The sequence below is a fragment of the Manis pentadactyla genome, chromosome 16 (assembly GCF_030020395.1).
Source record: "Manis pentadactyla isolate mManPen7 chromosome 16, mManPen7.hap1, whole genome shotgun sequence".
NCBI classification, from domain to species: domain Eukaryota; kingdom Metazoa; phylum Chordata; class Mammalia; order Pholidota; family Manidae; genus Manis; species Manis pentadactyla.
The window spans coordinates 8,234,168-8,260,735 of NC_080034.1; the positions used below are offsets into that span (position 1 = coordinate 8,234,168).

At 42.8% G+C, this 26,568-nt stretch overlaps 1 protein-coding gene across 1 annotated transcript in view; it reads right to left on the reverse strand.

Annotated features, from left to right (window-relative positions):
• RIMS1 (regulating synaptic membrane exocytosis 1) overlaps window positions 1–26,568 on the reverse strand; it is a 426,962-nt gene that overhangs the window by 247,173 nt on the left and 153,221 nt on the right. Inside the window, exon 3 of the mRNA XM_057494214.1 lies at window positions 2,242–2,277. Coding sequence (XP_057350197.1) covers window positions 2,242–2,277 — 36 coding nt within the window. The remainder of the gene's footprint in view (window positions 1–2,241; window positions 2,278–26,568) is intronic.

The following is a 26,568-nucleotide window of genomic DNA, read 5'->3' on the forward strand; positions in this document are numbered from 1 at the left end:
AAGTTTCTAAAGCCTCTGTGGCAGGTCCTGAAGGCAGACTAAGGCTTCCATGAAGACGAAAGGAAGGGCAGAGACCAGGGCAGGTGCATGTGGTGCCCTGAAATGGAGCACTGCTTTGGGTGCAGACATAGCGGCAGGAAGCATGGGTCCTGAGAACAGTGAGCATGCCTGTTGCCCTTCCCAACCTTGGCACAGAACACCTAGAAATGCACACCATCTGGGGTCTGGGAAGTTAGTGACATGGAGATTAAAGCTAGGGGAGTTCTTCTGGGAATGCCGATTGGTTAAGTGCCTCCAAAAGACCTGGGGAATGCCCAGGAGGGAGCTCTGATAATGACTGATATTATACATTTGGCTAGCCTGGTAAGTTTGAGGCTTGTTTTGAAAAATTTTGACATCACACATTCTACTGTCAAAAAATCCACACTAACCTCAACTCTGAAGCACAGTTCTTGACTCCAAGAATGTACAGTCTGCTTAGGAAGTTACACATAAACATAAATCAGTGGTTTATGGCAACATATACCAAGTGACAAAGAATGAAAGTAAGGCTCTGCAGAGAGTAATAATTCTGGGAGAAATGATCAGAATTTCTTTGGCTTTGCTGGTCAAAAACATTTTGCCTAGATGATATGGAATTTAGACTATTCCCTGACATAATAAAAATGTGATACCATGGTTGTGTTAACAGAAGGGCCAAAAACAAAGAAATAGGAAGCATACTGAGATAATAATAAAATAACTGCAAATGCTCCCAAACTTCTTAGAAATGTAGTTGAAACTGTTACCTTTCAGAGTCTTTGCATATCAACAAATAAGCCTCCACTTTATATGTTCTAGTGAATTACAGCTCAACAATCATACATATATGACTAAGAAGTGAAGACATACGTGCCATTAAACACTGGCTTCTTGATCCCAATGCAACTGTCCCCTTTTTAGTGAAACTGTTTGATTCCACTCTGGAAGAGAGGAGCAATAAAATTCCACTGCATTTCAGTGGTACCTAATTTTTTAAAAATCATTCTTGGAAATAATGGTCCCTTGTATCGGAGTTGAGTTGAAAATAACAACCATTACAGTCTCTCAAGCAAGAAGATTAAGTAATGGAATTTGGGGCTGCAAAATTGTTGGAAGAGGGAGAGAAGTGTGTTGCTGGCCTGATCTCCAGGAATGAACCCTAAAGCAGAAGCACAACGTCAGCTACTCAGAGCTTCTCAATCAGGAAGCTGCAGAATCAGAAAGCCACCATCCAAATGGTTGATTCTAGAATCGCACTACCTCTGCCAAGGTGCCCTGATCTGGAAGCCCCCACTGGGGCCACATGAGCCTGCTTAGAGGGACCAGAAAACAGATATGTGGCTTGCTGCTGTGGCCCTCCAGTCAGCTCAGGTTCGGGTCAGGTCTCACGCAAGTATGTCTGACCGGTGGAACTGAGATCCCATCGGGGATTCTAGCTGCAAGAGAGCCCGTGAAATTTAGTTTCTAGATTTCCGGCTTCTTTACAATATTCTCTGAAGGATTCTGAAAGGTATGTTATGAGAGTCAATCTTCTACGTTAGCTACAATCCTCTGATTTACGTCAAATTTCTTAATTCTTTCCACTGAACCTAAAGTAAGCAGTATTCAAGTGTAAGATTTCCCATCCTCCCTCCCTCCCTGTCTGCTTTTCTTTGTACACTTGGCACACACACAGGGCACACTCTGAGAAACCCTTGGCCTCCATCAGGACGTTTCTTTTGTAAGTAAACTACACATACAGATACGTGCTTGTGTCTGTCTGGTCCATTTCATCTGGTGAAAAGGGGGCAGGGACAGCGAGATAAGGTAAAACTCAGACTCAGACGCAAGTCACATACACGGTCCACAGGGATTGGATGCAGAGCACAAACCTACCACCTATGATGAACACTCTCATTATTCTTAGCTGGGGCTATTTCATCAATTTTTTAATGACACTTCTGGCCAGTGAATTCCTTCTAGTTCACCTTTCATACTGACTGAATGATCTTCCCAATAAACTAAACCAATTATGTCCATTCACTGCTAAACTGTCAGCTCTAATAAGACAGTCCAGTTCCTCACCCTGTGGTCTACGGTGGTCCCCTCATTTCTCATTTACTTACCTATGAGCATCTCTCACAAACCCTTCTCCTCTCTCTCATAGCTACCACTGCATTAAACTTTCTCACTAGTTATCAAACACAGTAAACTTACAAACATCAATCAACACACACTTACTGAGCTCCAACTGTACAGCAGGCGCTGCTTGAGTCCCTGGGGGTACAAAGAAAACAACATAAAACAATGTAAGAAGATACTGGGTTTCACTAATTTTATTACTTTAAGGCTTTAAGACCATTTTTCAGAAAATGGTCCTTTTCTTTTGTAAATGGGGATCATCCCCCTACACTAAAGATTATTTTTACTTTTCAAAGCTTCGTGTAATTTGATCATGGAAATAAGACTTGATTTATTTTAACAAAATGTAACTTTCTAGGCTCTATTCACCACAAAGCTTAATGTAATTTGATCATGGAAATAAGACTTGATTTATTTTAACAAAATGTAACTTTCTAGGCTCTATTCACAAAATTAAGGAAGGTTTATAATTTGCTACTATTGTTGACTAAATTAAATGTTTTTTTATTGTTTAGAGGAGAAACAGTCTTGGTTAAATGTACTAATGTATTTTTGAAGTTTTCATATTCAATTATATATATTCTTATTTTAAATACAAGTTGTTCACAGGTGTTTGGCATATATATAGCATTCTTCAAAAGGAACTGATTGCAGTTGCAAATTTATATAAATCAGATGACATCACATCTATAGCAGTGTATTTTCCTCTCAGTCTCGAACTTCCGTTTGCAACTTGAACCTTTATCAAGCATTATAAAACTTTAATGTAGCAATAATCTGTTAATCTAAATTTATTTAGGTTAATTTTTCACTTAACACCGATCTGTAAGAATATGCTATTTCTCTATATGACCATGTTAACTTTTCTTTTGAAAGAAGTTCGAATTATTCTACATTTCACTTTTGTTTTCTTGTTCAGTTCTTGTGAATTATTCCTAAAATTTAAGAAATCTAACTGTACAGCTCAAACCAAAGCCCCCCAATTCTTTGCTAGGACTTTGGGTTCATCATTTTGGAATTATTCCAACTCCATTCTCAGTGAGAAAACATAAAAGATCACAAAACCCAGTTTTAAGTGGAAATATTTAGGAAAAGAGAGACACAGGGGGACTCTGAAGATCACTGGGTACAATTTTCCCTTTTTATTAAGGAGAAAACTTAGGCCCACACTTCAAGTTACTTACATAAGGTTGTACAACTGGTTTTAGGTCCTCTATTTCCAACCTTCCATCACACCTTCCTATGCTCAGAATTCTCATTTGGTTATCTTAACTGAATGGGAAGCGACTGCTTTGTGAGGTCCCTGGGGTTCTCAGACTTGCTATGTATCGAAATTATCTAAAGGACTTGTTAAAACGCACATTCTTGGACTAACCTCCAGTAGGTGTGGGGTAAGTTCCAGGAACCTGCCTTTTTAGTCGTCAGCCCAGGTGATCCTGGCGCAGTTTACCTGCGGACTTTAGTATAGAGGAGATCCTACATTAAGGTTCAATTTGAAAATGAAAGCATTTTTTTCATACATCTTTCATCTCACATCATACATCTTTCATTAGTTTTATTAGTGATAAAACTAATCTCAATCACATAATTAAATTTTAATAATAAATGCAAAATTTGGGGAACTGCCTATATGAAAATAAGATGAAAAAATTGTAAATATGTTATATAATTTAACCTGATACCCACCATTGTTTAAAATTTATAACTGTATGAATCACAGATATGTACATATCAGTATTTGTAGGTTTTTAAAGTGATCATAATAGGGGCTGTGGAGTGGAAGGGATGAAGAGGCAGAGACTACTTTCAGGGCGGTGAGCCTACTCCGTATGATACTGTCATGGTGGATGCAGCCATTGTGCATTCGTGCAAACCCACAGAATGTACAGCACCAAGAGTGGGGACATAGAGCAATCATGATGTGTCAGTGCTGGTTCATCAGCTGTTATAAGTGAACTTCTCTGGCGGGGGGGGACGGCACTGCGTGTGCGGGGCCGGCGGGATATGGGGAGTCTCTTTACCTGCCTTTCAATTTTGCTGTGAACCTAAAACTTTACCCTCAAAAAATGGTTATAATAATACATATTATATATACAATGTTATAGATATAACACCATATACATTCTAAACATCTCAGCAATTCATAAATTTACTCAAGATATTAAGTAATTTAAATAAATTATTACAGTTGAAAAGTTATTTTTTCAGTTTGTATCTAAAACCCTGTTTGGTCCTTAGTTTAAAACGAGTGTACTTTTTATTTATTGCAAATGTCCAGCAGATGGCACTAATGATTTTTCTTTTTATATTTAATTCTTAAATAGTTACTTAAAACTATTTTTCCTTAAAATATCTAAAGTGTTAAATAAAAGTAGTCCATTCAGCAAGGGGTATTACTTACTAGGAGAAAAATGGGTTTTCAGAGGTAGCTGGGAAAGAACAAGGAGAAACTAAGCGTAGAAATCGCTCCTTGGTGGAGGGCCCCCCCTTTTACATGCCCCTTTAAAAAGTATATATTTAGTTTTGTCAAATATTTTTCTTTTCCTGTCCTCCGTTTAGCCCTGATACCAGTGTTGTTCATCCAATCAGCATCCAACAGAGTCCTGAAAGCGCTGAGAGGTGACACTTAGGAAAAATAATAAGAGCTGAGCTCATGATTAGCTACTAGGATTTTACAGCCTGGTACTTCAGTCAAACGTTTATTTTTAATTCCATTTCCAATTTACCATAGGAGGCCACTCCTGGGGAAGCATTAGAGGCAGACCTCTCGGGACTCGGCAAGCACACTTCAGCACACGTTAGGTTTGGGCCCTACTTCCTCTCTCGAGGACCCAATGCCTTCCCTGTGCCCCTGAACGTCGTGAGGCTCTGTGCGTTCCGGAGCTTTGGGTGTTAGGTCACAGAAATATTTCTTTCTAAGTTATGGAATAATATTCACTGCTTTCTCATATTCAGGGTCTATCTGAGGTCAAAAACGGAAAACCCGGCACAAGAGGGGGTCATTTAGTACTCTGACCAACAGGTTGTCTCCTTCATTGCACAGTGTAAAACAAGAAACCAAGTAAAAGGAAGAGAAGCTGTAAAGGATTAACTAGGAATGAAGTTCTAGAAAGGAATGAAGAATTTTTTAGAAATACTCGTAGGGAATGATGGTGCTGTCCGTATGATAAATATGTAATTGATCAATATCAAATACATCTAATCACATTCCATGGGGACTTTTCCAGAACTTGTCACTTGATCGTGCAAACCTGCCTACCACACAAAGGGCAAACTCTATGTTGGTAATTTAGAAGGCAGCAGTGTCTACACACAATAAAGACCAAGTGCTAAGTAACCAATTCACGCCTGCACCTTCTGGAATGCACAGCACCCTGTAAACCTTGTCTTTGCTGTATTCTTGACTGTTTTCCCCAGACTTGCTATGTTTTATTGTCATAGGGAATGGAAGGGGGGGAGAAACTTCACACACAACTGGATCTATTTTGGAAGGGATTAAATATAATAATAGTCAGCAAAAGTCTGGCTGGCCTGCTCAGGATCAAAGATAGTTGTCACTGTTTCTTAGCTTCATGATCATGAAGAAATCATTTAAACTCTCTATTCCTCAGTTTCCTTACAAACTGTTGATAATAATAGCAATTTCATAGGATCGCTGGGTGGTTAATTAAGATAATCAATGTAAAGTGCTTAGTACAGTGTCTAGCACATGGTAAGAGCTCAATAAATGTCATCGATTATTATTACACATAGATATAGATAACACACGAGGGGAGAAAGTACTTTGCTTTTAAGTTTCTGAGTACACTTAGCTGAAAACTTTGGGAGGCAGCTATGGCTGGTAGGATTTCCTGGCACACAGCTATCACCGTGACTGACTGGGATGAGCTACCGTAAGGCTGCTAATATGGGGCAAAATGGTCATCTTATAAGAAGAACATCAGAAAGGCAAGCCCACCAGTAAAATTTGTTCTGTGGAGAGTACAGGAGATACAACGACTTGGGGGAACATGCTTATTTCTGTCTGAAAATTTTTTCAGCATTTTTTAATAGTTATAGTTAATGACCAGAAACTGGAAAAAGGAAAGGAGATTCTTAAATTTGATGTTTTAAAAAAGAGCATTATTATTAGGCTATTTTGAGCTGGAAAATGTGCACTGTCTGAATCACAAGTATTCCCAATGCTCTGAAATGGTGGATGAAAGAATGATAAATAGGATATTTCTAACAGGTCAAAAATTATTTCACTTTTCACTTTTAATGTCAGACATATTTATGCACATTGAATGTATCTATCTTACTAGTAAGTTAACCAAGTTTTGAGGCTTGTTCTTCTGAATGATAAGAAATGATCTGGGATGTGGTGGCTAAGGGGGACCGTTCAATGTAACTTGGACAAAGAATCACTACCTTACATGTGTAACATGTGATCATAAATCCCTTAAAATGTCAGTGGTCCCATAAAGCATAAAGCTCTGTAAGCTTGTTTCCCAGGAATGACAAAGCCACTGGGGGTGAATGACAAGTGCCGTGTCCCCTTATTTGCTGACATTGAATGACTGTCTCCATGGACAACTGCTGGTCAAATTCAGGGCCTGCTCATCGCAGTTAGCCGGCCATTTGGCCCAGTAACATTCCACTCCTGTCTGGCCGGAGGTTCCGTCTCACCTACTTATCCCTACAGAGGGGGTAATAAGGACATGTCAACCCACCTCTGGGCATAGAAGAGACACGTAGTACCTGCTTCTGCCTCCCTGGGAGTGACGGCACCAGTATATTTGCTTGGTCTGGGATTTCATCACCAGTTGTGCTAATACTTGAGAAGACAACAGAGTCCAGGGGTTCTGGGGCCAAATTTCCTGGGTTTAAATCTTTTCTGAGCTCTGTCTCTTACTAACTTCATGGCCTGGAAACTTAAATTTAACACTCTAAGGTCCCACTTCTTCATCTGTCCAATGGGGATGATAATGCCTATCTACTCACAGGGCTGTCGTGAGGATTAGAAGAGCTAATATCCATATACCACTGAGGGAGGTGTGGATATGAGTGAGTACTCCATAAAATATTAGCTATTTTTATAATGTACAGAGAAAGTAGTGAACACAAATCAGGTAAAATATGTGTTTCTGTTCTGTGACATCTAGCATTATTTAATGAATTATAATTGTAGGATTTAGAATTATGACATAGATTGCCTAGGATGAGTTCAGATTTTTTAAAGCAGCACCAGCAGATATCCTACATTTTAAAACCTGCATTAAATATCTGAAGACAAAGAAATTTATTCCAAAGAGGCTTCTTCTTTTTCATTTTTTAAAAGCAGAGAAATACAGGCTTCCTGGATTTTACCTGCACAGTATACTAAATCAGTCAGCCATCATTAGGTGCAGTACTTTCTAAGGCATTCTGGGGTGCATTTCAAGACAAGTGACAAGATGTAATTTCCTTCCCATTATATTTGTTAATGGTGACATCTGTTTTCATCCTTTAATTAAAATACATTGTTAATAGGCATTTAAGACCTAACCATCATTGAAATAATATAACAGTTGTTGTAAATAACTGAAGTTCTTTTATACCCATGAAAGGGAGATCATAAGGCAGATTCAAATGGTTTTGCAAATGTGGAAGCTCAAATTCCAGAGAATGTAAGAATTTTTACCTGATGCAAATGCATATGCCAGTTATATCTTCTCATATGGCCCAGAAGCCCTACTACTATTTAATCAACTCCAGACATCTTCTACCCTCACCAGCCACCAGCCTGGGAATAATCAGTCTATTTTTAAAACTTACCATCTCATGTTATATTTAGGTACTTAAAATGTGTCATAATCAGCTTTCACTAATCATAGTGTGCACAAAGCTAGAAACAGTCCACTTTACCTTTCATAATATTGTGTTATCTATGAAAAACTGAATAATATCAAGTTACTTTAAATTTGAACTGCACTTAATTCAATAGAATAGGCCAGAACCTTGGACAAACCCTTGTAGTTTTTGTCACTGCAATGATCCACCAATTAGGCATGATATAGTTGCATCTGAACAATCTGATCAATTTTGCACCAATTGGTCAAAAACAGAAAGCTCTGAAATCTTCTGCATATGTGGATGTTTTATTGCCCTTGTCTAGCTTGGATTAACACATAGTCTACAGGCACACACCTGATCATCTACATTTGCTCTCTTACAACACTAAACTATGTTTTCTACCTTTATGTTGTATCTACCTACCACTTCAGCATTTTATTAAAAATAATAAAGAGAGAAATGTGGTATCCACATATAAATCAAGTATAAAAATCAAATGTGTATTCATATTTGAACTGACTGTTTATAGTTCATAATGCATGAGCAAAACCAAAAGTTTCTGTGATGACTGCCCTTGTACTGTTCACTATGTAACTTATTCACTATGTAAGAATTTGTTCTCCATGTAAGAACTTGTTTGTTATGCTTCAGAAGATTGGAGACTGACGAAAATTAGGCTTGGGGTGGATTAATGATTGTGCATTGAGCATTGACTCCCCTATACAGAATTTTATTGTTGTTAACAACCATTTGATCAATAAATATGAGAGATGCCCTAACAACAACAACCAAAAAAAAGTACACACTTCCAATTGTAAAATAAATAAGTAACCGGGATGTAATGTATAGCATAAGGAATATAGTCAAAATATTGTAACAACTTGGTATGGTGATAGCTGGTACCTAGAATTATCATGTATATAAATGTTGAATCACTGTGTTGTACACCTGAAACTAATGTAATGTAATACTGTGTGTCAACTACCCTTCAATAAAAAATAATTATCTAAAAAAAAAAAAACAGAAAGCTCTGCTGAACAGACAGCCCTCAACTTGCAACAGTTTGACTTAGGATTTTTTGCTATTACAATGGTATGAAAGTGCTCTGTGCTCAGTAGAAACCATACTTGCAATTTTGAATTTTGATCTTCTTCTGGGCTAGCAGTATGCAGTGTGATGCTCTCGTGGGGCTGGCAGAGCAGGGAGCCGCACCTCCCCATCAGCCGCACCGTCACGAGTGTGAACAATGATGACCTAAAGCCACCTGTGCCCACACAACCATTCTGTTCTTCCCTTTCAGTACAATTGTCAATAAATGACACATGATAGTCAACACTTTATTATAAAACAGGCTTTGCCTTAGATGATTTTGCCTAACTGTAGGCTAATGTAACTGTTCTGAGCACGTTTGAGGTAGGCGAGACTGAGCTGTGCTGTTCAGAATGCTGGGTGTATTAAATGCATTTCGACTTTACGGTATTTTCAACTTACAATGGGTTCATCAGGAGGTAACCCCATCATAAGTTGAGGAAGATCTGTACTGTACTATGGGTAACACCCTGTTTTACATGTTTCTGAGAAGGCTTGATTAATCTCCCCTGACAGATCATCTTAAACCTAAAACTTGGGTCCAATCCTCTCTTACCCAACCCAGTAACCCTGCATCAAGGCCTGCGGAACAGGCAATCAGTGAGTATTCAGAGTTTAACTGATGTGGAAGCTACTCAGTGAAGTGACCCCAAAAAGCACATTGTCCTAAGGAGGAACCTTCTCCACCCTAATCTACGGTGCACAGCCCATGGCACTCCTTTTAGGATAAAACCTATAACATAACTGAAAATATTGTTGTGACGCAGAGTGGAATTAATGTTTCCCATCATCCGAGGGCTTTGACTGCTAAGCAATGTCATGGCCACTACTGATGTCCCTACTTCATGAGGTAACGCACGGGGAAGTCAGGGAAGACTTGACTGACATGACGAAATTGGAGCAAAGGCCTGAGGAGGTGAGGGAGCGAAGCCAGGAGAGTGGACTTGGCAGAGGGAACAGCATGAAGGCCCGAGGTGGGAGCCTGCCAGGGGAGTCTGAGGAAAAGCCAGTCCACCAGGGTGACTGGCAAGGGCAGAGGTGGGATGGGGGGTGCCGATTCTGTAGGTCTCAGAGGTCATGGTAAGTACTGGGCTTTTACTGGGTGAATGGGAAGCCACTGGGAACCTCTGAAGGGATGAATCAGATGACCAGACTTACATTGTTAGGGGACCCCTGTGGCCCTGTTTGCAATAGGAGGAGGCAGACCTGCGAGCACAGACAGCAGCCAGGAGGCTCTGCAGTGACCCAGGCCGGCGGTGGGGGGCGGACCAGAGCGCGGGGCTGGAGGCGGTGAGAGGCGGTCACCGTGCCTCTCCTTCCTCCGATTCCGCTTTAACTCTTCTGTGTGGGGAGGCAGGTTTTTATCTTCATGACTGTAACGGTTTCTTTTTCTTTCAAATCTGATTCTCAGGTTGCATTTTCTATTTTCTGCTGTGTCTCTTTTCTCACCATCAAAGACTATTATTGCCAAATCACACCAAGTGGAGAAGTGTTCAGCTTTCTCAGGCTGAATGACACCACAGAGAATTCCTGGAAGGAACTACCGCATAATCAGAAGGAGATGCGGAAGTATGACAGTACATTATCTCAGAGTTAAAAATAGCCGAGTTCATGTGATGCTCTGTCGATGTCATGGACGAAGTCTTCACCCAGCACCTTCCCGACCCCTAAAACCTGGCAATCACCAAAGCACCAAGGTAGCCCTCAACCGATACACGGAATCACTTTGAGGTGAACAGAAATCTCATTTATTTTATATATTCCATTAATAATATGTAGGCAATGTGAGTACACAGTAATCTCTTGCCAGGAAGTCTTACATTAACAGTGTTCCCTCAGCCCCTTTTCATTCCGTCTGGCTACAGGCCAAGCCCCGGGGGTCACAAGTTTTGTGTTCATGGCACAGATGAAAGTACAGATTATATTAAGTGATTATTAGAATGTAGGTTTTGTAAGGGGGAAAAAAAGTTCTAATTTTTTAACATTTTTTTCAAGTAATTTTTTGTTTGTTTTTGTTATAGATTCCATCTTTCCTTAGGTATTTGTGGAAACGCCTCACATTAATTTCCTTAGAATGTTGTGTGTGTGTGTGTGTGTGTGTGTGTGTGTGTGTGTGTGTTACTAAACCTTGTAAGATGATCCAGAATATTGCAGAGCCTCAAGGTCTTCACTTTAATATGTGCTCTCTTTGCACAGTGCTGCAAAAAGAAATCTTGAAGAAAGGAATGGGGAGTGGTTCAGATGCGAAGGCAATGCTCCTTTGACGAGTCCCTTACATCAGCTTGTTTGCAGTTTGGTTTTGGTTCTGTTTTGTTTTGTTTTTGCTTTTGCTTCGCCTAAGTCTAGGAGAAAGCTCCTAACTCCAAAGGAGGTTCTCAGGAAACAGGCAGTAGACTAAAGAAAGCCCTGTGACAGCACCTGTCCCAACTCCCCACCCGGGCATGAGTGGGTCTAAACAGACGCCCTTGGCCCATCGCACACAGGGGCCAAGGGCTCAGGGTGGCACCAGGGAATGACAGGGCCCCCACACTGGGCACCAGGCGTGGCTGTGGTGGCCACCCCAGTCCTGTACGGACAGGCGTCCTTGCCGGTGGAACAAGAAAAACCTCCCAGTGAAAGGGCGCTCTGCAAGACACAGGGTGCCTGAGCTACTAGGCAAAGGAACCTGGAAGAAAGGCAGAAATAAAGGAGGCTCAGTGGGACTGCAGGCAGAGAGAGAGGTAACATTTCATATTAATTACTCCCATCTAAAACCTGGAGCGTACAGTATGTCTCCTGCCTAAAAATAATTCCCCCGGCCTGGCCAGGAGCACGGCTAATTTGTCTCTGTGTGCACCTTGCTGCTCACATTTCTATAGAATCTGTGTAAAAAGACACTTAAAAGGCTCCTTTAATCACATCATCCCAGCTTCACCAAGTGATTACACTGCAGGGTTCATGTATAAATACTCTTGGCTATAATGATACATAAGTTATCGTTTTTAGCAGGTTGCTTCAAAACCCAAGGTTTCTGAGTTTTGTTTTAGCTTTGAATACCCTCCTAGTAAACAAGAGCGTGAGGCAAGGTGTTTTCAAATTCTAGAAACCTTTGCTATTACCTAAGGCGAAGCCCTCCCGTTCCTTCTACTCCTGAGTTAATGAAGGCCCAGAGAAGTGTCCCAGCCCCGGGCCCCGGCCAGCATCCCCTGGCAAGGGACTCGCCACCAGAACAAAGCTAGGGTCTGAGTGATATGAACCAGTGGCACGGTCTCTGTGTTTTACTCCCCACCTCTGTCCATCGAGGACAGTAACTGCCACCTTTCAGGGCTGCAGTGGGGATGACCAGGAGCAGCATCTGTGGCAGCTCTGACACCCAGTCAATCTCGGCCCCCTCAGCACGTTCCCGTCAGCAGCACGGCGTGCTCCTCATTCCTGTTCCTACAGGAAGGGGTGGGAGAGTGGGATGGAGGGGTCACCAAAGTAAGGAGAGCGGGGCAGCAGGCCGGCTTTGCTCTCCTGCACGGGGGGTCTGCACACATAGTCCTGAGCACCTCTGGGCCGGGCTGCTCCAGCTCTATACGAGTGATAGGCTTTGACGGCTTAGAGTCAGCACTCATTAATCCGTGAATTCAACAAGTAATCACTGGATATCTACTACATGCCGGGGCTGCTTGAGATGCATGATAGAAACACAAACACAACTGCGTTTCTGTTCACAGGAAACTGCATTCGACTAAGGGAGGCAGGGGTTAAAACACAAGGAAAGAACAGAGAGCAGCATCAGATGGGATTAAGGTTGTGATGGGAAATGAACGGGGTCAGGAGAGCAGGTCTCCGGCAGGGGTGTGGCGGGGCCGCAGAGGCAGGACGCTAGGACTGCACTGGGGGCCCAGTCCTGCAGGGTGGGGAGAAGTGGCTCCCCCTGTCCGGGGACCAGGGTCCCACACAGCCGGAGCAGGGAGTGCACAGGCCCGGCCAGGAGAGCCCCGGTTAGGACAGACAGCGCAGACTGGGGGAGCGACAGGAGACAAGGTCACAATCGAGGAGGGCACTCCCGGTTTCCTTCTGATGAGGCGGAGGCACTGCAGAGGGCCGAGTGACCCACCGACGAGAAACGGAAGTCTCGCCCCTTCCCTGTGTGGCCAGCAGACCCGGAGTGAGGCAGGTCTGGAGGGGCAGCTGCCCGGCCTCTACAGGATGCGTGTGGCGAGGGCGGCAAAGGAAAGTCCAACCGGGGCGGACTGATGCAATGCCGACTATTACCCCAGAGACCCCTGCAGCCGACTGCCGTGGGCCACTTACTAGCTCTGTAACATTCAGCAAATTAATTAACCTCTTCAAACGTTTAGTATTAGGGACCAAATACGTGTCCCTGCCCCAAGGTCTAGGCTGAAGCCCCGCCCTTCCAGGTGATGGTGTTTGGCGGCCAAGCCTCTGGGCGGGTATCGGGTCTGGACGGGGGCACGCAAATGCGGCCCCCCAGGGAGTAGCGCCCTTACCCGGAGCACAAGGCCCCTCTGCCGAGCGGGGACACAGGGAGGCGGCCACCAGGCGCAAGCCAGGAGAGCCCCCACACGGGGACAGAACCGGGGCGGACCTTTGTCTTGGCCTTTCAGTCCCCAGAACGGGAGGAACCAACTCCTGTCATGGAAGCCAGCCAGTCTAGGGCATTTTGCTCCGGCGGCCTGAGCTAAGGCATGTCCTCGTCTCTAAAGCAGGGGTGATCATACTGCCTACTCCAGAGTTTGGTTGTGAAACCTAAAAAAGATAAGGCTAAGGAACGCTTAGCAGGGTGGCTGGCACATATTAAAGTGCTTAGCAACTATCAGCGATGATTAATGTAATTTAAGATGTTTCTCAAGTCATGATGATTAATATAAGGGTCGATTCCTAGGAATACTAATCATAAAAATTCTCAAAGTTTGCCAGTGGATATTAATATTACAAGAAATGTAGGTCACATATAATTACACATCGACAACCAGGTCACACATTCACAAGAAACTTAGATTGCAAAAATTTATCTGCAGTTGCATCACATTTGAGCAAAAGCAAAATTTTTAATTCAAGTTTTTCCAGCCATTATTTATTTTTTTGTAAGGAAATGTTTTACTTTTACGTATTTGAGTAGATATTTTTAAAGACTGGTCTAGAAAGACTAGTTTTAATGGTAGACTTCTATAAAAATAATCCTCAATGATTAAAAAGTACTTCAGAGTTATTAGACAGTTGTAGACATAATTTATCTGGACCTTTAGGCTATTTAGACACTTGGAGAAAGGCTTTCTAGAGAACTGATGAGAATTACAGATCTGAAACTTGTGAACATCCTGTTTTTATCCTTCTGTTCTTAGTTAAGCAGAACAGCAACTTTTTAACCTCACTAAGCATGCAACTCCTTCACGTCAGAGGCCCTATAGAAGTGAAAAATGAAATCCACCATCGCCAGGATGTAACAAAGTATCATCTCTTTTTCCAAAGGACAGTATGAGTTTTCCACTCAAAATTATTTCTGAATTGGCAGATTTCAGCCAGGCGAACGGTTTGCCCTGCATTCCCCCCACTCCTGTGCCCTGGCCCCCCACACTCAAGCCTGTACACCTACGATTGTATAGCTTCCATGAACCCCCATACCTGGGGTCTAATGATAAAAGTGATGGACAATTACTTATGTTATTTACATGCAGGTCTCAGTTTGGACCTTTGGAAAGTACTTACTGTTTACAACCAGTAGCTATTAAGACTGAGAAACAATATACATACTTTCATGACCTTAGCTCAGTCACCTTTCAAGATACTGGCCTGCCAACAGACACACTGTTCCACTTTAACAGTGACTTTTAAGTCATTTTGGTTTTTTTTTTTTTTTTTGCCTAGATTTCAAACCAAAGATATCAACAAGAAAAATAACTATGGCTACCAGCTATAATCCATTACGTAAGTGAAATGTTGCTTTCTAGATACTTTTCTCATGACTCTTTTCTAGTGTTTCTGGCTGGGGCTCAGCCTCTCTCTTGCAGGGACAGCATGTGAAGCCGAGGGAGGGCAGGGCAGAGGAAATGCTCCGGGTCTTCATCAGTGCAGCCCAGGATGTGGGGATTGAGGAGCATGTGTGTGTCAGGGCCCCTTTGACATTGTCTGGATCTCTCTTCAGACCAATGTTTTTAAGCATGTATCATCCAATATGTAGGGTTATAAGGGAAACCAATTATGCTGAAAAAGTTATCCGAATATTAAAAAATGTACAATGTAGTAATATGTGTGGTCACTTTAAGTTCTTGGGACGTATCCAGGAGAATACTTTCTTCAAATGAATAGTGGAATATACAATATAGTGATATTTATTTTGTGGGTCAAAGCAACTGCCTGCGGAGCGATATTCATGGACTCATAGAACTAACATATGAGGAAACCGTGGGCCAGGGAGGCCGGTCACCCTAAACAGAAAATGGCAGAAATGAACAAACCCCAGGCAGCTCAGCGCTCACCAGGGGGTGGAATCCTGGGTTCTGTCTGGTGCCCAGGGAAGTCATTCCATTTGGACAGTCATTTGATCTGGACACCAGAAATAACTTACTTTCCTTTATGAATGTCAGGATGGCATTTTTCAGCAGTAGAAGCAATCAGATGCTCAATATTGAATTTCATGTGAAGGAAAATAGCTGGGAAATGAGTGATGTCTGGCTCTGGATATCAAAATCCATCATTTGTCATGAGACGTACTTTTTGTCTCTACTGAGTTTTTGGCTTGTATTTGGAATTCATCTCAGTGGAAAATTCAAGTTGCATTCAGAGTTTTTCTCTTTATTCTGCTAAGCGATGAATCTCAGTTTCAACCTTCAAGTATTTGTTCTGATTTCATTGAGATAAGTGTTTAGCTCTGGCAAGGATATGATTTGCATTTTATTTGTATGAGGAGCCAATACTGATTCACACAACAAAAGGCATTTGGAGTGACAAGAACTAAGACACAAAGGATGAAATTTCCAGTGTAAATGTTGCAGGTGCTAAAAAACAAAAATAAAAACAAAATGGAATGGATGACAAAGAAACAAATGCTGGTCAAGAAAAGAGCACAGATGTAAGAGCCACTGCTGAGTGTTTCGCATCCTTTTCCTTACAGACAAGGCTCAAATATCCTTCTGGAAGGCCAAAAAGATATTTCTCTATTGATTTTGCCCTCTCAAAACCCTGTGAAACTGTAAATAATGTTTTATGTTTCTTGAAGGATCGGGGAATAATAAAAATGTGTTTAGATACTGGTGCCCATTTTCTGAGCAGTGTGAGGGCTCTGCTTGTTCTGTTCAAGGATATATCCCAGCAGCTAGACCAATCCACAAGGTAATCAAGTATTTGTTGAATGAGCGCTGGTGAGTTTTTGAAGCTAGAAGAAGTGAGTCTGTGAAATTTCTAATAAAGCATTTTCTGGCTGAATCACCAAGGAATTAAGCTATTATAGCGAGGTAATGGCACTGACTTTCCTGCCACTGGATGGGGGACTCCCTGTGGACAGGAATCTTTGTTTCTATTTGTTGCCTCTTGGATTGCACTGTGGTTTCCCACAAGCAGGTGCTCCTTATGTGCTGAATGAATGATGGACGAAGGTTGTTTCAGCCAATGTTCATTTTCTATCACACGTATCTCCTACCTTACCATTCCTAAACCCATACTTGCTTATGCTGGTCTCATCGCCTAGAGCTTCTGTGTTCTCACCACCAAGTACCAAAAGTACAACTAATCTTCAAAGTTCTGTTCAGAGCCCACCTTGAAGTCTTCACTGATCCTACCCCTCTTTGAATTACTACAGAATATCAGTCCATATACCAGTCATCCTGATGTTTTATGTGTTTATGTCTTGTTTGCAAAGTTCTTTTTCTCCTCAAGCCAAATCCCGGATTCCTTTGTATCCTTCACAATTATAAACAGAATGTTCTTCACATAGTCAATGGTCAATGAATGCACAAGGAACACCAAAATGCATGCATGACATAACAGAACTGTTCTCTGTGACAGTATTGAGAGAGATCTTATGTGTAACTTAGCCTAAATTCCCTTCTGATTTTTCAATGCCACCAGTATTCTGACTTAGAGTTCTTCTAGGCTCTGTCCAGACCTCCCAGGGAGGGAAAGGAATCACCTTGTAAGGGATGTAATTCTACATTTGAACAATAATTGGTAGGAGTATTTATATATATTGAACCTAAGTATGTCTGTACCTTCCACCTTCATAACTGGCTTTACCCCTTCTGGCTCACACAGAATAAACCTGATCGTTTTCCCACATGGTATTCATCCGAATATTTGAAGTGTTATCGGTTATGTCCCCTCAGTCTTCTTTCCCTCAGGCTGAGCTATTTATCATTTGAAATGATTTTTGTATCCTTTCACCATCCTAATAGCTCCCCCTGAAAATACTTCAGATAACTATTCCGTCCTGAAAGTAAACACCCCAGACCGAAACAAATAATTTAGGTATAACCTCAGTATTCCTTACTGTAAGTCCATATCACATTAGCTTTTAGTAGTGACAATCACACAATTGACATCTACATGAACTCACTGTCAACCAAAACTCCTATGTCATTTTTCCATGTCTAAAAGTGAAATTGCTCATAACTGTGTGGTGGTTTTATTTAGGCCAACACGTTAGGACCTTACTGTCTTACCTACTGACTTCTCTCTTGCTAGATTTGGCCCATCTCTCCACAGTGATAGGAACCTTCTGAGTTGTAAATATCTCACCTAAGTATTTCTCCCAGATTCATATCCTGTAAAATATGTAATAAATACTCTCTTCCATGGCAGGGGTAGGCAAATGTTTTCTGTAAAGGGCAAGATAGTAAATATTTAGGCTCTGCAAGTCATACATTCTCTGCTCGCCTATTCAACTCTGTTTGGACTGGGAAGGCAGCCACGGACCATACAAAAACAAGAGGGCCCACGTGACCCCCACATGCCTTGATCTGTGCACACAAATTTGAAATCCAAATTTCTTCTAATTTTCATAAGTTACAAATCATTATTCTTTTGCTTTTCCACAATCACTTAACAATGTAAAAGTCATTCTTGCCTCTTGAGCCCACAAGAAGATTCTGGAAGGTCTGCTGGTCCTGATCATATTGTTACTAAACTGATGTGCATGACAGGGTTTTTGTCCAAGATGAGGAAACCTCTCTCTCAGTCAGTCCTCCACTGAGCAATAAAATTGACTGAAGAACATTTAAAAGGACAAAAGCTGGGGTCTAGCCCCAAAAATCTGATTGAGTGGCTCAGGAGAGAGGCTTGGGAATGTGTGTCTTGACAACGCTCCCCAGATGTTTCTTATGTACAGCACAAGTCCTAGAAATGGACACTGTTGTTCATTTTAAGCTTTCTTTTGAAGAGTATTTTTATTGCTTTTAGACAAAGTACTGTAACCATAATGGTAATTAAGACAGGCACAGTACCTAGCCTTACAGACTTCAGTGCTTACATTTCATAGACATCATTTATTATAATGCCTTTTCCCCAGTTGACTGAGAGCCCCTTAGGGCTGGTACCACTGTAAAATTCATAATCAAAGATCAATAAGCACTAATGAATGAAACAGTATTTAAAATAATTCATATGCTTTTCCATTTTATTTTAAAATGGCAGATTTTAACCTAGTTTATACAATGACACAATCATTGAGTGAATTTTTACACACTATCTTGTTCACTACTGTATCTCAGTATCTACAACCTTATCTGGCACACAGTATTCCAGTATGTTGATTGATTAAGTAAATTAATAGAAGGGGATTATATGCAAGGTGCTAAAGAAGCAAATGGGAAGGTAGGACAAACAATAGGAATGCCAAATTAAAACTTCCACTGAAACTTTTGAAAACATGATTTAAGTGCACTATGCATTTTCCTGGGAGCAAAAACTCACGTGGTTCCTCTGAGCATGTCTGCACGTACCTGCTATTCCCCCCACACACTAAGGAAACCGAAGGAAACCAGCCAGGGATCAAAAACGACAGCACCGAAGCTTGGGTGGCAAGAACATGTCCTGGCCGCTCTACTGTCTAAGATAAGCTTTTCAATCCCATGCCTCAGTTTACTGGTGAAAAGTGGAAATCAGACGACTGGCCCCCTGCTCAAAGATGCTGTGAGAATCAGAGGCAGCTGCTTCTCTGGGGAGCACCAGGGAAGGAGGTGGGCTGGGCCGCATCACAGGCTGCAGGGCACTGGAGGGGCGCTGTCCACTTAGGTGCTCAGGACCCAAAGCGAGGATTTGCATTCTCAGAAGAAACAGAACCAACCCGTTTTGTCCTTCTGAAAAATCCTGAAACATACTTTTCTTTTTGTCTTTGCAATGGCACTTACCAGTGAAACTATAGCTATCTCAAATGATTTCAGTCCGATTCCTTCCACGAGAACTGCTCAGTTTGCCCTTACAGGCTCACCAAAGCAGCAGAGACCTCAGTTAGGGAAGTCTCCAGCCGGCTGAGCTTCAGAAGCTCCCGGCTGACCGGGCCTTCAGTGGCCTCCACGCCTGCACCACCCTCCTGCCTCTCCCCTGCACCACCTTCCTGCCTCCCCCCTGCACCGCCCTCCTGCCCACCCCCCTGCACCGCTTTCCACCGCCTACCCCTGCACAGCCATGCCACCCAGCCCCTCCAGCCCAGCAGCCTAGCGGTGGCGAGGCACCTAGGTGCCATGGGCACCTCAGGGCAGTAAAATCAACAGTGGGGAAAATGAGGTGCAGATCCCCAAGTCTCCCCCAGCTCCTCGCAGTACTAAATTCCTGCTTCCACGGCACAGTGTTAGCCTCCACGTATGCAGTAACTGCATTATTCCCCAACACCTCCCGCCTTCTGTATTTGCCACTATTTCTGGGGCTTTTCTCTGCCTGCCTCAGCCCGCCCCTTCCAGCACTCCCACCTCATAAATCCGTCACAGGCGTTGCCTCCTCTTGCTCATCACCGGTGACACCGCTGCAGATCAGGCCGCCTCCCTTCAATCACTGCCTTCCTCCCAACTGTCTCTCTCCCCTTTACGGCTCCCACCCCACCGCTTCTCCGGCTTTACTGCCACCTGCTTTCTCTCCCACGCCTGCCATCCGCCTCGGAGGACAACTTGAACTGACCTGCCACGAATGCCTAAGAATAAAGGAATGATTTTATCTGAGTGCTTAAGCATGGTTTTTCTGAGCAAAACCCTTCCAAATCAGCTTGCATAACCACCACCCCTCAGTATGGGCTGAAAATAGTAAAAAACAAAAACCAAAACCTTAAGAACCTGTAAACAAAGGTCAAAGAAAGAAGAACTGAAGCTGGCGTTCTGGCAGTGATTTGAGAGGCAAACGGAGCTTGGCGGAGCAAGGCTGGCGGCTGAGACGTGTCCGGTTCTGCTATGTGAGATACCATGGATCTCAAGGTGGTCTCCTGCCCTCTGGGATGTTTCATCTTCTTCTAGGCATGAATATTATGCAGTCAAAGAAGCAGAGGCACTGGCCAAGCAGTGTATTAGCCAAATTAACTCGTTCTCAAAAAAGACTCACCTTCTACCACATCATCACTGTACACAGAGAAAACAAGAGTTTGGGCCAACTCTGAACTTGTAATGATTATGTCATCTGGGGTGAGTTACCCATCTTTCTAGCCCTTGGTTGCCCCATCTGTGAAATGGAATCATTGATCTAACAGGTTTTGATTGTTCTAATGTGAATCGTTAGAAACAGTGGCAGGGTAACAGCTAACATTTACCAGCACGCAGTATGCTCTAGGCTATAAGTGCTTTCTATCCAGTAATTCCTTTTTTCTGACATATCTGTATTGAAAATCTACCATGTGCCAGGTCTGTTGTGGGCACTGAGGATATAGGGTTAAATAAGACAAGTTCCTGAATTCAGGGGACACAGGACTCACAGGGGACAACAAATAAATACACATATCACATGATGAAAAAAAAACAGGAGCTATGGTCGCTGAATAAGAGCTTAGGGAGGGACTAGGGATGTGGGAGGCATGTTCCAGATCAATCATCCTTAAAAGGCTTGACCCAGCCCCTCCGTGAGGAAATGAATTTGAACAGAGATGTAACTAAGGGGAGGAAGCAAGTCATGCCACTATCTACGGGAGAAGCGAGCAGAGGGCACAGCAAGTGCAAAGGCACTACGGTAGGAATGAGCTTGATGTGGCAGGGTAAGAGCCAGGAGGACAGCGGGGCAGAGGCAGCATAGCAAAGGGATGAAGATGAGTATATGGCCAGGACCAGATGCTCCCAGTCAATGACAAATCACATGGATTTTATTCTTAGTGGGATAGGAATTGACTGGAGTACCTTATGCAGGGGAGAGAGACATGATCTAATTTAAAGATGTACAGAATCGCTCTGGCGGCTTTGGGCGGGTGGGGTGGGAACCTACATAGGGTCAAGAGTGGGGGCAGGAGACCAGTTTGGAAATCACTGCAATTTTGCTCTGGTGAGGAAAACTGTGGCTTGGGCAAGGATGATCAGTAAGGAAGGAATTGAAAATTGTCAGATTCAGCACTTGTTTTGAAGGTAGAGCTCACATAATTTGTTAACGGGTTAGCTACAAGGTATGAATGAATGAGAAAATTCAAGGGTGAGTCCTAAATTTATGACCTGAGCAACTGGGGAAATCAGAGGTCAGAAAGCCGGGCAAGGGGCTTATTTGAAAATAAGGAAGGAACTTCAAGAGGAGTATATGGGTCATGTTAAGTTTGAGATGCTTACTATATACATGAGCCAAGATGTTGAATAAGCAATTATTTGTGAATTTCTACACTTTAGGGAAGTGGTTTAGGCTAGAGATACAAATATACAGTTTTGTTTAATGTTCACAGAGTTCTCAAATGTAGGAACTATTATTATCTCCATTTTATAGAAAAGAAAACAGGCTTGGAGAAACTATACAATTTGCATCTGAGCACAGAGAAGGATCATAATGAAAACAAAAGAGAAGAAGGATCTGAGGAGTATATGAATAGCTAGACCCATATCTGGGTTGGCTGAGGGGATAAATCTAAGTACAATTAACAGGAAAAATCTGAAAATGCACCATGTCAAAACAAACTTGGCTACTGGCTGAGATTCAAGCATAGCATTAATTATACTACTGAATGACCTCAAAAAGAAGACTCCCGGTTTTACAGTCAGTGAAATGCAAGAAGACATTTCATCAAGCCCCAGATATATAATAGGCCTAATCTGCCAAGGATCTACCTGGAAAGCAATGAATAAAACTAAAGAAGTCAAGTATTTTTATCTTGGCTGACTACAGATTTAAAGAGAATGTTGAAATCTATAAATATGTAAGAAGGTAGTGATGAATCATGTACCATGCTTGTGAGTCTCTAAACTGCACGTAAATATGTCAAGAAAGGAGGCTGTCTAAACGCTTAGTGTAACCTGAGCTCCTCCATGGTCTTTTTACCTGCATGTGTACAAAGACCCATGAGAGTGAGTCAATGGAACAGAAAATGCATTTCTTCTTGTCCACAGTCTTGGAGTATCCCTGACACAATATACATTCAGCTGTATTACCAGTATCCAGCATTCTTTTTCCTTAGCTTCTAATTCTATGGTTTCTCTCTCCACCTCATTTCTGATTCCTCTCCAGCAAGTGATTATTTAGCAACTACTATAACAATAGCATGTTTGGTTAAAAGCATAGTTTGAATCTCAGCTTTGAATCTCAGCTCCATCATTTAGCTGGTACACGGCCTAGGGTAAGTCATATAACCTCTCTGTGCTTATGGAAACTTACACCTACAAAATGGAGATAATAATCAGATCTTCCTCATAGGGTTATTATGAGGATTAAATGAGATAATATTGGTAAAATCCTTGATACAGTACCCGGCATAGAGTCATGACTCAATAATAGTTGCCATTATTATTGTTCTTATTATATTATTATTGTATTATAGCTATTGATTGTATTATAACTATAATAGAATCCCATGTGTTCTCTGTCTCCTTTTCTCTCAGGGAAGAATATAAACAATAAAAGACAAACATTTCTAAAAAGTAAAATTATCAACAAGTCATTTTTTAAATGTTGACATTTAAAAGGATATTTTTGAAATATATTGCGATTTCTCTTACTAAAACTGGGCAGAGTTTTCCTTTCATATATGTCTTCAGGAGATCTCAATGGGATGTTATAACTCAACGTTACATAAAATAACTCCTTTGTCAATTTACGGGCAATCATGGGTGCAAATGAGAGAGGAGCCCATGGAATCCATCAGGCACCACAGAGCCGCGGCCGGCCGGGGCTCACAGGAAGGCCCTCAGCCCCCGACGGCTCTCTCTGTCCTTCATGCTGATCCACAGATGTCACTGGACCTTTTCACTGAGGTGTGCTCTCTGATCGCAGAAGGCTTATGGCCGACTGTACCAGCACAATTCAGACGGACCGTATAAACAGATGTTTCAAACACACTTCACATAAACACTTCCATACTCTGGTCCTCCCCTACATACTGAACATGAAGAGCAATGTTTATGTTCTGAAAGAGGTGAGTGTGTTACACGATGACATGCACCACGCCTGTGGTACAGCAAACACACAGCTCCCGAAGGCACGCACGGGTACAGACAGGAACGCAACACAGCCATTGAATGTCCAAACCATATATATCCCCAAAAAGAATCCATCATTTTAACTTTCTTTGGAACAGAAGCCCACACTTGTATTTAAACAAGAGGCTCCTAGGTGGTCCCACAGAGCCTGGGCCACACCGATCACATCCTAAACCCACTCTCAGCTGCTGGAAAAGCAATGTGTCACTTCACCATAATAGAAATAAGGAAAATGAAAGTCTGGCTCTTTTATTGACCAGATAAAGCCCAGTGAGGTCAAACTGCTTGAACGAGGTGGCATGGGGCCATGATGGGACAGCCTGCGTTCAAAGCTTTCATTCAAGTGGACTCATGTCCTTCCCTCTGGTAAACCTTTCCTCTCCCTCTCTGCCTGTCTCTCCTTCTCTTCCCCCTCCCTTCCTTTTAGCCAATCTACCAACCTCTCACTCTGTTCTCTGCACCACTCCAGGCCATCGTGGTGACCAGACAGACATTTGGAGAACCTTTCCCTCTTGGTTCCCTGTTCTACAGAGCAGGCACCTGAAACGGTACGTGACACGTGCCTCCCGGGAAACGCAGCGTCCCTGAGGGCACAAGCAAGAGGGACCCTGGGAGGAATGTAGGGGGGTTATGTGGGAGGAAACGCCAGGTAGGAATCTGCTTAAGGGATAAAAACACCAAGAGAATGAGGAAGAGAGTCCTGGGAAGAGGGGACAGTCTGTGCCAGGGCCAAGAGGTGAGAGAGTGCAGAGAACAGAGCTTCAGGGTGCCTGAACTGGGCAGACAGGGCTGCAGAGGGATTTTTGTCTCAGGATGAATTATACCTCATCTTGTCCTTACCCGGTATAGATGACATCTTGGTGAGATTTAGGCCTTAGAGTTGGCATTGTAATGGGCTAAGGTTCTGGGGGCTGTTGATTTGGGATGAACGTATTTTGCATGTGAGCAGGATGTGAACTTCAGGGGCCAGAGGGCAGAGTGTTATGGGCTGAATTATGCCCCCTCAAAAATTCATATGTTGGAGTCCTGACCCCAGCACCTCTGACTGGGACCATATGTGGAGACAGGGCCTTCAGGGAGGTCATTACCTTAGAACGCAGCCATGAGAGTGTCCCTGAACTCCTATGACCGGTGTCCTATACCAGGGGAATACCGGACACAGCCAGGTACAGAGGGGAGACAATGTGAGGACACAGGGAGAGGCGTCACCTGCAAGCCACGAAGACGCCTGGCACGGAGTCTGATCGCACGGCCCTCAGACGGGACCGAACATGCCCACAGTTCCTTCCACCACCGTGAGAAAATACATGGTGTAATTCAAGCCACACAGCCTGTGGTACTCTGCAGCACCGGAGAAACCCACCTAGAATGAGACCCACGGTCGATGGAAGGTCCCTCGTCTCATCTGGTGCAGACATTTAATGAGGTAACTTGTGGCCTCTGTGTTCACCCGTTTTGCTAGTGTTTCTTTACTAAAATCATATTCACCTTTTGTCTTTTTTCTCGTACTTGTCACAGGTTGGACTGTGTCCCCCAAGAAGCCATGGTAGAGCCTTAACCCCCAGTACCTCAATGCAGCTTTATTTGGAAATAGGTATTTCAAGAGTGGTCGAAGCAAAACTGAGATCTTTTTAGTGGGCCCTGTCCAACATGACATAAAAAGGGGACATTTGTACAGAGGGAAGATGACGCAAAGATACACACGGAGAATTTCCTGCAAAGACAAGAGGGTTGTAGTGACACATCGACAAGCCTAGGGACATCTGAGGCTCCAGAAGCTGAGAGAGAGGCAGGGAGGGGCACCTTCTCCAGCCCCTTCAAGGGGAGCGCGGTCCTGCCGCTCCCTCAGTGTCTACCTTCCGACCTCCAGAGCTGCTAAGTTTCTGTTGCTCTGAACTGCCCAGTCTCTGGTGCCGCTACGGCAGCTCTAGGAACTGATACACCTGTCATCTCACTTCAGCACTCGCCTGCTGCTGGCCCCTGTTCACCTTCACCCACCCCCAACAATAAACTATTTGTACTCAAATTTTTATCTCAGGGTCTGCTTAACAAAAGTGCATTTCTCTAGTTAGACTGCAAAATCCTTTTCAAAAGATACTGAGCATTCTGCTGTTTCTAATCCTTCTGATAACCAGCACAATATTCTCCATATAGTCAGTGTTTAATAAAGGTCTGAGAAAAGGAAGAGAAAAACAACTTTAGTGTCAATCTACAGATGTATAGGTAAAGAAAATGCATATAGAACCATAAGAAAACAGGAAAGCCTCGTCCTGTGAGACAACCTGATGCACCCTGAGGGCATTAGGTGAAGTGGAGTTAAATCAGACACAGGAAGAGAAAATCCCGAACGATCTCACGTCGATGTGGAACCTGAAACACCGAACTCAAAGGGACAGGGAACAGACTGGCAGCTGCCGGAAGCAGCAGGCTGGAGGGAATGGGTGAAGGGGATGAAGGTGAAAAGAAGAGAAAAAGAAGAGAATTAGAGGGGAAAGAAAGAGGGAAGGCGAGGGGAAGCAACAGAACAGCTACTAGGATCCAAGTAGTTTGTTGCATGTAAACGTAGATAAATAACTAAACAAGTGGGACTATTATTTAGAAAAGGCTAGTTCATGACTGTGTCACAAGGACAGAACTGTCATCATACTCTGTTGCCTCATTACTCTTTTTTTTCCCAATAAAATAGGACATATTAAGAAATTAACAACAACAACAAAAGTCCTCGATAAAAAATTTTCTGGACATTTTCAAAGCCCCTTATTAGATATTGCATGAGTTTAAATGCTAGTTATTGTACACAATTCCTTCATGGCAGCAGTCCGCTGAGAGGTGTACAGTGCCAGCATCAAATGTTTAGTTTTCTACTCTGATTAAAGGTCAAACACAAGTCATCCCTACGGCGCTTGCTGACACAGCTGTACTGAATAATTACATTCATGCACATTGTAATGATGTATGTATG